The sequence below is a fragment of the Hyla sarda genome, chromosome 6, assembly GCF_029499605.1.
Source record: "Hyla sarda isolate aHylSar1 chromosome 6, aHylSar1.hap1, whole genome shotgun sequence".
In the NCBI taxonomy this organism is placed as follows: Eukaryota; Metazoa; Chordata; class Amphibia; order Anura; family Hylidae; genus Hyla; species Hyla sarda.
Window position 1 is genome coordinate 134,827,083 of NC_079194.1, and position 14,481 is coordinate 134,841,563.

At 43.9% G+C, this 14,481-nt stretch overlaps 1 protein-coding gene across 3 annotated transcripts in view; it reads left to right on the plus strand.

The window, feature by feature from the left end:
- Positions 1-3,854: 3,854 nt before the first annotated feature.
- DNAH1 (dynein axonemal heavy chain 1) overlaps positions 3,855-14,481 on the plus strand; it is a 113,823-nt gene continuing 103,196 nt past the window's right edge. The window contains exons 1-7 of one of the 3 annotated variants that reach the window (XM_056525103.1): positions 3,855-4,345; positions 5,401-5,536; positions 6,700-6,910; positions 7,572-7,644; positions 10,421-10,595; positions 12,558-12,699; positions 13,032-13,164. In XM_056525103.1, coding sequence (XP_056381078.1) covers positions 5,502-5,536; positions 6,700-6,910; positions 7,572-7,644; positions 10,421-10,595; positions 12,558-12,699; positions 13,032-13,164 — 769 coding nt within the window. In that variant the 5' untranslated portion in view covers positions 3,855-4,345; positions 5,401-5,501. Of the gene's footprint in view, positions 4,472-5,400; positions 5,537-6,699; positions 6,911-7,571; positions 7,645-10,420; positions 10,596-12,557; positions 12,700-13,031; positions 13,165-14,481 lie in introns of all 3 variants that reach the window. The other 2 variants (XM_056525104.1, XM_056525105.1) reach the window with 2 other exon arrangements.

Below are 14,481 nucleotides of genomic sequence, written 5' to 3' on the forward strand. Positions count from 1 at the left end.
ATGTTGCGGTTAAAGTGCCAACAGGCATGTGCAATGAAGTACAAACAGCATATATATAGGCAACAAAATGGATGCCAGGTCAAAGTGGGAGGAGTTAACCCCTCCCACCTAAACCGTGGCTATCTCCATAGAACATTGAAAATTGAACAATAATCACACTATAGGTAGTAAAAAGTATAATGAAAAAACATAAATACATAAAATATGCAAAAATATAGAAATAAAAAGCCATGACTGGCTGACCCGGCAATGCTGTATAGAAGAGAGGCTGAATGAATATCTGTGTAAATAAACAGATGACGTGTTACTCCATTCCAAAAGTGAGGCTGAATGAAGTAGAGAAGTACTGTAAGCGGCCGTAGTAATAGTTGTCACAGAGAGCAATACAAAGATCCGCTGTCACTGTAAGTAAAGTGTATAACTATTGTGTTTGGGCATCTGACAAGGGCACTGCTGCAGGATGATGCCATAATTTAACGATCGCATGTGCGAGCGCAGGACAGAGCACATTGCTGCGCTCTGTTGTGGTCCGGAGCCCTGAGCGCCGCTGACAACTCAGCGCTCGGTGAGGAGGCAGAAGATTACTCCTCCCACTTTGACCTGGCATCCATTTTGTTGCCTATAAATATGCTGTTTGTACTTCATTGCACATGCCAATCTGAGAAAGGAGGGTTCTACCTCCGAAACGCGTCATTGGTTCTTATTTAATAAACATAGTGCCTGTTGGCACTTTAACCGCCACATTCGCTTTGGCTACGTTTATTCTACTTTGGAATCTGAAACAGTGCCTGAGGTATGGGTCGTATTTGCTCTCTATATCTACTTCATTGAACAGGATTGGATTCCCCACCCCTGTGACCCTATAGGCTTTGCAGTTCATTCCGACCAAGCTCTTGACTGTACCCCTATCTAGGAGTGATAAGTACGGTTTATTTACTATAAAGGTGAGCGGCCAACCGAAAGGCTGGTGCCCTGTTCCACCTCCTATTCCACCCTGTGTCTTGGGTAATACACGAGGCGCGGTCCCTCTTTTTTCTCTTTTATTCTAAAGACTTTAGCAGAACTGGCACTGTGCTGCCAGCAAAGAACATGTGAGTAGGCAGCAGACTCCTTAAGTTATTCCCCAAATATAGGAGAACCGCTTTATGCATTACTAGTAATATCCCTAATAGGAAAGGTGGATGACTAGTAATTTGGCTGCCATTATTACTCCCACATTGTTGTCACTAAACTTCCCCAGAAACCTGAATGTGTATCTTCCTAATTCTGTATTCACTGATTATTGTCTGGGAAAGCTGGGTGGTGACCTAAGGCAGAAGCTATTGTGGTAAGGGTGTGATGAGGGCAGATGTTGTTACCCTAGGGGCAGATGGCATTAACCCCTTGTGTTCCTTGGTTTTGGGAGCCAATAAACCGAAGGGATCTGCATCCCAGTCATCTGATGGAAAATATGCAAAGGGAATCTACATGGGGTTCTTCGGACAGGTCACCGCTGCCGCCCACTCTACTCTCACGCTCTGAACTGGCGTGTATTCCACAATCTCCCCACTCTCCAGAGAATGCATTTGGGTTAGGAGATAGTCCCTTTTAACTGCACGTCAATTCACAAGGATGGTTCCACTATGATGACAGTCCATGAGGATGCCAAACCCCCACAATTTTTCAAACTTTATAACTGTAGCTCTGCGCCTTTCCAGGGGTGGCTCTCCCTCTCGGGGGTAATCCAGCATCCTAATATACAGGGCCTCTAGGGCAGTGGTTCTCAACCTTTTTGGTGACTGTACCCCCCAAAGGCTGAAAGTATGTCCGCAGGTACCCCCTCACGTGGAATTTACGTGCGAGGGGTACCTGCAGACAAAATGTGTGTTCTTACCTTTATACTAATGCAATACTTAATCCCCTGTGCCATTATTCCCCCATCCATATTAATCCCTTTATGCCATTATTCCCCCTCCATCTTAATCCCCTTGTGTCATTATTATCCGATATGGCAAAAGGGAATCAGAGGGAGGGGGGATAATGGCATAAGGATTCATATGGAGGGGAGGGGGGTGATGATTACGCGTACCACGGGTTGAGAACCCCTGCTCTAGGGTTTTTGTGTCCTGCTGCTGCGCTTGGCGCACTTCATTAGGTAATGATTTTGGACCATACTCTTTTCTTCTTTGTGCCCTCATGTCCTCCACTATTTCAGCCACCTGGGCTTCTCTCTTAAAGGGGTACTCCCGTGGAAAACTTTTTATTTTAAAATCAACTGGTGCCAGAAAGTTACACAGATTTGTAAATTAGAAAAAACGAAGGTGTGATATTCGGCACTGCTGTGACTGGCTAAACCGGACTATTTGGACAGACACTCAACTAGAAAAATCCATAGGGATGTGGTGGTGCTCTGATTGAATAACAAAGTTCAAATCTTCAGTGCAGTGAAGGAAATATGAATAATCGGCACTCACCGGTCTTCTCTAAAATCAGCTTCTTTATTGAAATATACTCACAACATGAAATGCATGGAGAGGGATTGGTGCAGGGGGGGGGGGGGGGTAAGTAGTTGGCGACAGATTCTGTTTCACTCGTTACACGAGCTTCATCCGGCCGATTTTAGAGAAGACCTGTGAGTGCCGATTATTCATATTTCCTTCACTGCACTGAAGATTTGTAAATTACTTCTATTAAAAAATCTTAATCCTTCCAGTACTTTTTAGGAGCTATATACTACTGAAGAAATACTTTTTTCTTTTTGGATTTCTCTGATATCACGACCACAGTGTTCTCTGCTGACATCTCTGTCCATTTTTGGAACTGTCCAGAGCAGGAGAAAATCCCCATAACAAACATATGCTGCTCTGGACAGTTCCTAAAATGGACAGAGATGTCAGCAGAGAGCACTGTGGTCGTGATATCAGAGAAATCCAAAAAGAAAAGCATTTCCTCTTTAGTATACAGCCCATAAAATGTATTGCAAGGATAAATATTTTTAATAGAAGTCATTTATACATCTGTTTAACTTTCTGGCACCAGTTGATTTCTAAAAAGAAGTTTTCCACGGGAGTACCCCTTTAACCCTCTCGGACTGGGCCGTCGGAATTGGGGATAGGGCTTCCCTGGCAAACGTAGAAGATGCTCTCTCATATATTGGATCAGACTAGGCTCAACGCCAAATAGCCACTGGGGCAGCGGTAGTGACAAGATGCATGCTGCAGACTTCTGGATTTGGGGGGTATGCTCTGGGCTGGGGGTAGAAAGAGGGGTAGAGAAGGCGGCTTTAGCCGGAGTACTCACTTCCGACTCCTCTGTATGAATCTCCGCCCAGGATCCCCAGGTCCGGTGTTGAGGGGACAGCCTCACTGGCGATGCTCCTCTGGAAGATACCGGCATCTCTCCCGCCTGAATTGCTGGCCACTCTCCATCGTCCTCGGGCAGCGGGACTTTGACATAGGCCTCTTCGACCCCGATGGAGATTCTCTGTAAACGATCTGCCAGCTCATGGAACATGTGCGCCGTGGCTTTTTTTCCGGGCCTCCGGCACCATCTTGGGACTCTCCGACCTCGTGCTTGCTCCACCATGCTGCTCACCTCACAGACTTCTGGCAAACTGAAGAGGTCCAGCGGCGCTGTGTCTTTTATACAGGACTTTGGGAAAATGTCTCCTGACCACTAGGGGGCAAAATGGTCCTTCTGCTGGATAGGAACTAGCTTTGGAGAATTCAACTCCTATACAGGACCTAACCACTAGAGGGCAAAAAAGTCCTGTTACAGCAGTGTTTCCCAACCAGGGTGCCTTCAGCTGTTGGAAAACTACAACCCCCAGCATGCCCGGACAGCCGAAGGCTGTCCGGGCATGCTGGGGGTTGTAGTTTTGCAACAGCTGGGGGCACCCTGGTTGGAAAACACTATTATACAGGATAGAAAATGGTTCCATCACATTGAGCAAGCTATTTCCTAACGTCAGTAAGGACAGCGCCATCTACTGGTCAGGAACTAATCACAACAAACATAGTCCAAGGGAGGGAAGGGAAACTCTTGTACAGGCTGCCAAGGGGTGGGTGTGGTCAAATTTCTGCCCCTGCAGATAACTTGGTATCTCCCTGGAAACTTAGCGTCCTGTTGCCTGGCAACAGACGGGACGCAGAGAGCAGGTAACGTGATTTCTCTATGTGTGATACGAAGTGTCGGTTCTGTATTTATTGTTTATATCAAACTGTCACAGACTCGCGGCTGCGATCTCCCACACAGTCCGAAGCCTAAAGTGGCACTACAAGTCCCAGCACACCCGGTCTACCCCGATAACTGGGACATGCAGTTCCCCCACAGAAGGGCAGTCAATGGAGTGCATACAATGTGGCAGGTGTAGATTGAGGCTCCGGGACCCCTCTGCAATGTCTTTAACTGGAGCCCCCAAATGTCATGTGGGAACTACAGACCATCAGGAAATGCTGGGAGTTGTAGTGTCACATTACAGATTGCTCAAATGGTCAGATCCTCAGAATGATGGGGTTCTCCTTAAAAGGAAATAAACTAAATGGGATATTTATCAATACCTGTGCAAGAGTAAAGGTTGCCCAGTTGCCCATAGCAACCAATCAGATTGCTTCTTTCATTTTTCAAAGGCCTTGTTAAAAATGAAAGAAGCGATCTGATTGGTTGCTATGGGCGACTGCACCACTCTTCCTCTACACAGGTTTTGATGAATCTCCCCCTATATGTCTTGGCAATTCCTGCCCACTATTTATTGTCTTCAGTATTAGATCCTTTAGGGTACCGTTCACACATACAGGATCCTGCGCAGATTTGAAGCGCAGGATTTGTAACTGCCGATTAGAAGCCTGCTCAGTCATTTAGTTTACATTAAAATCTGCAGCAGAAAATCCTGCGCATCAAATCTGCGTACGTGTGAACGTACCCTAAGGGTGCGATCACACGCTATTTGTTTTTGCGGGTTTCCCGCTGCGTATTTGAAAGAGGGCGGGCTCTTCTCGGCTGCCTGTAGCAGATTTTCCGCTGGCAGAATTTACGCTGAGGAAAATCCGCCGCAGTCCCTCAAGCCCCATTGAAGTCAGTAGGGACTGCGGTGGATTTTCCGCAGCGTAAATTCCGCCAGTGGAAAATCTGCTACGGACAGCCGAGAAGAGCCCGCCCACTTTCAAATATGCAGCGGAAAACCCGCAGGAACAAATAGCGTGTGAACGCACCCTTAGAGTGTTTTCCAAATGGTGTTCCTCCAGCTGTTGCAAAACTACACCTCCCAGCATGTTTCGGCAGCCTTTGGCTGTTTGGGCATGCTGGGAGTTGTAGTTTTTCAACAGCTGGAGACTAATGGCTCATGGAGGTTGAGGTGGTCTGAAACTCCCCTCCAGTCGCTCCATTCCTCCTCCATGCTTTACTTCTGCATATTTCCATTAGGAGGTGGAGTGGTCTCCACAAGGGAGAGCAGCTGGGAGAATCTTATGCATCCTCCTCAAGTGCAGATCTTCTTATGAGCTGTGGATAAGGTTCTGTATGTGATGTCCAGCAACGATAATACATCCTCAATGAATGAGTAAGAATCATGAGGAATCTCAATTTCATAAATAAACTGTATGTTTGTATGGTATATGCTCGATCAGCTCCCTCATACATCTGCCTGATCCTTCTCTTCCCCAATTTTTGCCTTCATGGCAGTCAGGAGCCCCCATAAACATTAGATGGTTGGCCAGGCCTGATGAAATCTGCCCGTTTGGCCAACATTAAAGGGGTTATCCAGAAATAAAAATAAAAAAAACTGCAAATTTCATCCAAAAACTGTGCTACCCCTGTCTTCAGGTTGTGTGCGGTATTACAACTCAATGGAACTGAGCTGCAATACCACACACAACCTGAGCTCAGGTGTAGTGCTGTTTTTTGAGGAAACCAGCTGTTTTTCTAATCCTGGATAATTCCATTTAAACTAATCCATGTTCCCTACTACACCCATTCCTTTGGTTCTCACAAGAGATAAATCACCACCAGAGGTTTCGTACTGTATATGCTGCAGAATTTACACTGCCGATTTTATGCTGTTTTGGCTGGGTTCAGCTTTTTCTATGTCGACTTACACAGCATACAATGCATAAAATCTGCAGCATATGCAGTACATGTCAACAGACCCAAAAGGTGGCCATAAAGTTTTAGTAGATGTCGTCTAAACTTTTTGTTCAGCCGACAGCTATTCATCTTGATTCCCCATACTCATACAAAAGAAGGGCTGCAGCAGCACTCTGCAAACACTTGGTCACATGAGCACTGCAGAAATAGAATGTTTGAAACTGCATTACTCCTGTATTAAAAATGACTGTAAATTTAAGGCTCTTAGCACGTTTTTTTTTTAATTTAAGCCACCATGCGGAGGTGGGCTGAGAAGAGTATACATATGGGGATGTTAGGAAGAATAGCTGTCGGCTTAACAAGCTTTTTGCTGACAGTTTTTAAAGCTGTAGGGGCACCAAAAGCTCTGAGGTTGGCACTTCTACACGAATATGGGACCAAGCACGGTGCAGAAAGCTGCAGTTCTCTGAACGGATTTGCAGATATAGGAATAAAGACTACATATATAGCTGTAATGACAGGGGAAATGGGGGCTGAATAAATCTGCGTCTCTGGGGTTTGTGTAAATAATTGACTTCCATATTCATGTGCTTGTTGGCATTATTCTTCATGTGTTTATTGGCATTGTCTCTTCTATAGAGCGGTGATGGAGCAGATAAAAACAGACCACTCCCATTCTTCAAAGAGGAGTCCGCACTACATCCATCCTGGGAAATCATCCCGATCACCTTCTCTTGAGCCAGTATCTACTGCAGGAAACAGCGAAATCCATAGACGAAAATATCCGGTTATCAGACAGCAAGGCTTTTACTCCGATATCCTGACCTATAGCGCAGCTCCTCTGGTCAAAGTGAGTCTCATCAAGTGTCACATAACAGGCAGAAGTACCATAAGTCTGATCAGGTGTCACATAACAGGCAGAAGTACCATAAGTCTGATCAGGTGTCACATAACAGGTGTCACATAAGTCTGATCAGGTGTCAAATGACAGGCAGAGGTGCCATAGGTCTGATCAGGTGTCAAATGACAGGCAGAGGTGCCATAGGTCTTATCAGGTGTCACATGACAGGCAGAGGTACCATAGGTCTGATCAAGTGTCAGATGACAGGCAGAAGTACAATTGGTCTGATCAGGTGTCAAATGACAGGCAGAGGTGCCATAGATCTGATCAGGTGTCACATGACAGGCAGAGGTGCCATAGATCTGATCAGGTGTCACATGACAGGCAGAGGTGCCATAGATCTGATCAGGTGTCAAATGATAGGCAGAGGTGCCATAGGTCTGATTGAGTGTCTCATGACAGGCAGAGGCATCACAGGTCTGATTAGGTGTCACATAACAGACAGAGGCACCACCAGCCTTCACTAGAGTGTAGTCATGTGTTGCAGCCACAATGGTTTTTCCCAAAAGTGCAGAAAAAAAATGCATTACTTGTATACACCCCTTTAGTGGTCACAAGAATCCTCCTTTTATAAACTGCAGCTGCAGCCACCTTTTCCATTTTATTACAGGATGTCACCGCTGGGCCATTTGTACGGCCAAATCTTCTCAGACAAGCTGATCAGGAGCACAATACTCCAAAAGGTAAGTAGTGGTCATAAGTCTGATATATCAACTGGTGCCAGAAAGTTATACAGATTTGTATTACTACAGAACTACAGAGGAAGTTCTTTTCTTTTTGAATTTCTTCTCTGCCTGACCAAAGTGCTCTCTGCTGACACCTCTGTCCATGTCAGGAACTGTCCAGAGTAGGAGAGGTTTTCTATGGGGATTTGCTCCTGCTCTGGACAGTTCCTGACATGGACAGAGGTGTCAGCAGAGAGCACTGTGGTCAGACAGAAGAAATTCAAAAAGAAAAGAACTTCCTGTGGAGCATACAGCAGCTGATTCTTTCTGGCACCAGTTGGTTTTATAAAAATTGTTTTCCACCGGAGTACCCCTTTAACATCCAGTGAGTTAATAGTCAAGCAGGGAGTCCATAACAACCAGCCTGTCTCAGATTACTCAGCCCAAGCAGAATTATTACAAAAGTGAGGAATTTATGGCAGGACATGAGCTGCGTCTCTTACTTTTATGATTAGACATTTACGACCCCTCAACTGCATGTACTCACAGTATTCAGCTCCTGCCTTCACCCGATAAAAGGGGTATTGTATTAGCTCCGCAGCCAACCCTGAACAGCATTATGTTTGGAAGTAAATTACAGTAATTAAGTAAAAAATTCAGATATAATTTATTATGCCATCATCATCTGTCATCCAGGATGAGTACACATGGGCATAGTACTGGTTGACTTGTATGCCCCGAGCACTGCTCTTGTGCAGGTCCTGCTGTCCGCAGATACTGTTGGGGTGAGGGTTTGATGGAGGGCAGATGTTATTGTCCTAGGGGCAGGTGGCATTAACCCCTTGTGTTCGTGACGCCAGGGCCTGGTTTTACCTCTACACCACCCGAAGGTTTGGCCGCTGGATCCTGGGCTAGGCACAGGGGCAAATAATTACTCCGGCACCAAGTTGCGGAACAACGGCAGCTTTACTGAGGTAGACAGGTGTAACAGTCTTGACAGCTCAGTTAGTTCCAAGAAGGTGACCAGTGACTTCAGAGACTTTAGGGCTCGCTGGGACTTGTAGTGGATTGTGGACAATTTGCTGCAGGCCCTTGCTGACTTTATGCAGACTGATCTTGACTGACTTGACTAGGACTGACTAGACAGACTTCACCCCGTATGTAGCTTACCAGGTTTTGACGTTCACCTGTGGGGCACTTGGTTGGTAGAAGCGTGGCTGCGTGATCGGCCTTGGGTCTCCTCAGGACACCAGACACTCTCTCCAGGTCTTGACTGTTCCTCAACATGCTCTAAACTGAAACTAGAACTTCCTAGATAGCTCCTCCCAGGTTTTTTTTATGGGGGAGTCTCTGGAGGGGTCCCATAGGTCACCCTATAAGCCTGATCACTGGTACCTTCCCTGGTTACAAGACTTGGTAACAACATTTAAAGGTACGTAACGTCATATATACATTACATTAGATAATATAGGCACTTATTAACCATTTACATACTCAGCTTAAGGGGGGGACTCAGGGGACACTGCAATAGAGGCTGCCAGACAGGACAGCAAGGGTACAGGGGTGCAATTCCTGTACAGGGCCACCACACTGTCTTCACAAAAAAATGTAAAAGTGGATATGGCTTAAGATGCTATATCATTTGCCAAAAATACACCAAAATCAGGTTGACATTCTGCACTAGTAATGAATTAAAAAATGTTTTTTTATCGCAAAACACATTTTTACTCCACCAAGCCACACGATCAAATGACAGGCATAACAAAAATGACATGCCAACCCACTTTCATACTTTAGTCAAACTTTGTAAGGTTAAAAGGGTACTCCGTTGTTGGGCATCTTATCCCCTATCCTTTGGATAGCGGATAAGAGGTCTGATTGCAGGGGTCCTGCTTCTGGGAACCGCCCGATCTCCATGCAGCACTCAGCGGCAGTGGTTGTGACATCACCCACGCCCCCTTGTGATGTCATGCCACGCCCCCTCCATTCATGTCTATGGAAGGGGGCGTTACGGTCATTCCGATGGGAAATGGTGTAACGTCATGATCACTGCCACTGGAACCTGGTGTTCCTTCAGAAGGCCGGGTGCTGCACGGAGTTCGTGGTGGTCCCATTGGCCGGACCCCTTTAATGTTGAATAAAGCTACCTTTGTATAAATCTCATCGTAAATGTTGTTTTTCTGAAGTAATGTTTCTGATGTTTCTACTTAAATGTTGTTTTTTAGGAAAGTTTACTTACCAAGACCTGTACACAACTAAAGCCATATGGTGGTTTACATCTCAATTAAAAGTTTAAGCAATGTCCAAAACATGTGGAAATATCTGAAAGCAAACTCCAATCCACACTTCCATTTCATATCTGGTGGCTGAGGGTTTTTTGTTAGATGAATTTTCATTTGCGACAAATTTATCAAGTGGCGTGCTACTTTTCATGGGGCCCTACACCAGAAACACAACCACAAAAAACAGTGTAGAACCTGAAGCTACATACACACACACAATGATTAATTCCCCCCTTGAAGTGCAACAGCGCAACTGTCGAGTCTAAGGTTATAGGGGGAGATTTATCAAAACCTGTGCAGAGAAAAAGTTGACCAGTTGCCCATAGCAACCAATCAGATCGCTTCTTTCATTTTACAGAGTCCTTGTTAAAAATGAAAGAAGCGATCTGATTGGTTGCTATGGGCAACTGGGCAAGTTTTTCTCTGCACAGGTTTTGATATATCTCCCCCATACGGTCTCACTATTAGGCAGTTTCAGTAAATCTGGGCCATTGTATTATTCTCTTTTTTAGTGAACAGCTTTGTGGCCCCATCTGATCTTTCTTCGATCCTGAACAAGCAGGTCTGTGGCCCAACAACACAGGTGCTGGTGAAATCTGACTTCTCCCAGAAAGGCTACGAGCCAAAAGTACAGCTGCCGTTCACTGTTCCACCAGGACAGTGCCCCCGCAAGATTGAACTAGAAAGGTGATGACACTGACAGGTTTTGTGCGTATACTGAGCTGAATTTAAAAGATCAGCTGATGGTTTACGGCAGTGGTCTCCAACCTGCGGACCTCCAGATGTTGCAAAACTACAACTCCCAGCATGCCCAGACAGCCAACGGCTGTCCGGGCATGCTGGGAGTTGTAATTTTGCAACATCTGGAGGTCCGCAGGTTGGAGACCACTGGTTTAGGGCTTTGCTCTGACCTGCAGCACTGGAGAGATGGCTTTCCACTGCAGTAAGATTGTGTGTTACACTAATGTTAAAGGGGTACTCCGGTGAAAACCTTTTTTCTTTTAAATCAACTGGTGGCAGAAGGTTAAACATAATTGTAAATTACTTCTATTAAAAAATCTTAATCCTTCCAGTACTTATTAGCTGCTGAATGCTACAGAGGAAATTCCTTTCTTTTTTTGAACACTGATGACATCACCAGCACAGTGCTCTCTGCTGACATCTCTGTCCATTTTAGCAACCATGCATAGCAGATGCATAGCAGATGCATAGCAGATGTATACTAAGGGCAGCATGGTGGCTCAGTGGTTAGCACTGCTGCCTTGCAGTGCTGGGGACTTGGGTTCAAATACCACTAAGGACAACAATAAATAAAGCTTTATTATTATTATAATAACATCAGCAGAGAGAACTGTGCTCGTGATGTCATCAGAGAGCATTCCAAAAAGAAAATTATTTCATCTGTAGTATTCAGCAGCTAATAAGTACAGGAAGGATTAAGATTTTTTAATAGTAGTAATTTACAAATATGTTTAACTTTCTGCCACCAGTTGATTTAAAAGAAAAAAGGTTTTCACCGGAGTAACCCTTTAATGGCTATTCTGGGGATATCTTTCTTTAGCCTGCAGACCAGGCAAAAAGGGGTTTCCCAGTTAATCGTTGCGTAAAGTTCTGCAACTTTCATATTTTCTTTTGTATTTCAATTCCTCATAATTTTTTGAAGATCTCTGCTGGAAATTTACATCGAGAGGCTTCAAAACTTATAGTTCTAGTGCTTCTCACACAGATGATGGGTCTGTTTCAGTTGTATCTAGTCTATACCATATTATGTGAGCCTGTTCTGATAGATTAAAGGGGTATTTGAGGAAAAAACTTTTTTATATATATCAACTGGCTCCAGAAAGTTAAATAGATTTGTAAATTACTTCTATTAAAAAATCTTAATCCTTTCAGCACTTATGAGCTTCTGAAGTTAAGGTTGTCCTTTTCTGTCTAAATCCTCTCTGATGACACCTGTCTCGGGAAACACCCAGTTTAGAAGAGGTTTGCTATGGGGATTTGCTTCTAAACTGGGCGTTTCCCGAGACAGGTGTCATCAGAGAGGATTTAGACAGAAAAGAACAACCTTAACTTCAGAAGCTCATAAGTACTGAACGGATTAAGATTTTTTAATAGAAGTAATTTACAAATCTGTTTAACTTTCTGGAGCCAGTTGATATATATATATATATAAAGAACAAAGTTCTTCCTGGATTACCCCTTTAAGTGGAACCTGTCATCACTTTCATGCAGCCTGAACCACAAGTCATCAGGGTGGTCTCTGGGGGCTTTAGCCTGTCCCTTCAGCCTTGGTTGATCAAGCTTTTTCTGTTTGGGTATAGGAAGATATCTATTATTCAAGACTGGTGGGGCAGGCAGAATTCCCCCGGAGACCACCCTAATGACTCGTGGTTCAAGTGAGGACAGGTTCCCTTCATACTGTTTGGAGCCTTGTCAGTTTATTATACAGAGCTTTATCTACAGTAGACTGGATAAACTGTAACAAACTTTCAGCTGTAAGAAGATCCACTTTACCTGTTTTCAATGGCATTTGGCTATGCTTTTTTGTGTGACATGGACTGATGTTCTATGTACTATTCTATGTACAGGACCATGGTCGGTAGTATATTAGTAACATATTATAACCTCTGCTAATATCCAACTCACTAGGAGAAGACGTGAATACCTCAACCTGAATATATGTCAACTTCTTACTAATGAAGGCATAGACTCCAATCTGCTGGTACCCCGGCATGGTGACCCCAGCGACCTTCCCAGCGGGCAGCTTCTCCCTCCATATCTACCTCTGGAGGTAACTTATCAGATATTACTGCTAGCAGCAAAGGCATTGTGGACCATACATAGAAAACAGTCATGTGCCCAGTAAAATACCAGAAGCCAGGGCAGATCCTCTTAAAGTGATTTGTGTTTTTTCTTGATACAAATAGCAGGCTTCTGTTATTCTGGCATCCTGAGAACTGTATAGTTGCAATATGGAATATCTCCTATACATAAACACAATACCTGTATTATGTCCTATTATGGCCCGTGACCCTACTGGGTAGTCAATAACCACATGTTCCAGAGTGGCAGCCGGGCTTGCAGTAAAAAAAAAGTGAAAATTGTTTGATATCCTATGAACAGGTTTTTGATGATGAAGAGTTTGATATTCGGACATGGGCTGATTGGCTGAGTCTGGGATATGACAAGGAGACGGGTGTACGAAAACCTGTACCAGGACAAGCACTTCTCCCAGTAGATGATGTCCTGGGGCATGGTAAGTAACTACATTATGAAACTGTTGTGAATATAACAATAGTACCTATTAATAGGACCAGCTGAATGGATTCAGTTTATTGGGGACTCCCAACTCTGCCCCAACAGTTGATGTCAGAGAGACAATGATCAGGCATGTTTGATTTCACCTGCCAAACCCTATTGTTTTTTGGTAATGACTTACCTCTGCTCTCTCCTTTGGGAAAACATGAGTGTAGAGAACATTCATTTTAGACTAGATTTCCACTTGGCAGCTGTTTGGAAAATTGTCACTGCAACATTTTTAAGGGAAAGTCAGAAGTGTATTAAAAAAGAATGGGAAATATAAAGGAAATATTTATATGTTCACACAGTGGAATATCCGCAATTCGGCTCAAATTCTGTTCAGCAAAGCTTGCTGAACAGAATTGTGGAATTTTGGCAGAATTCTATGTGGCGGAATTATGCAAAATTAGTTTAACACTCCTTTAGGGATAAACCCCTCAGGGTAAACCTTAAACTAAAGACCCCCCCCCCCCCCAAAAAAAAAAAAAAATTCCTAAAACTTTACTTTTAATTCTATTGGGTTTAAATGTTGTGCTCGGTGCCCGCTAAGTGGCAATAGTGGAATAGAAATATGCTCATGTAAATCTTGATATGTAAATTTCTAATAGTGTCTTCTGCCAAGACTACTTTTATTATGCTGCTGAATATGGTTCTCCCTAAATGCTGTAATATTTAGTATTGTCTCCCTAAATGCTGTAATATTTAGTATTGTCTCCCTAAATGCTGTAATATTTAGTATTGTCTCTCTAAATGCTGTAATATTTAGTATTGTCTCTCTAAATGTTGTAATATTTAGTATTGTCTCCCCAAATGCTGTAATATTTAGTATTGTCTCCCTAAATGCTGTAATATTTAGTATTGTCTCTGTTAGTGACTATCATGTTTAAAGGCATGACACTGTATTGCGACCTAAAATTTAACTATCTTCGCTCTTGACGTTTCATCAGTTACACTAGCTTTCTCAAAGGCGGAGCGTGTTTCCGGCTAGTTATAGACTTACCCAATCATGTTTAATTGTCCGGTGTTCTATCTGTTAGGGGTTTATCCCTAAAGGAGTGTTGAACTGTTGTTGTCCCTTAGACCCTCTGGGGACTTATGGGTAATAGTTCCACAAAATTAAACACAGGTCTTTAAATTTTGCGGTATGCAGAAATTCCGCTGTGTGAATGGGACAGCAAAATCCCATTGAAGTAAATGGACAGTAAATTTTGGCAGAATTCTTCTGCAGCATTCTGCCCATAAATTCTGCCATGTTAACATAGCCTTATACTTC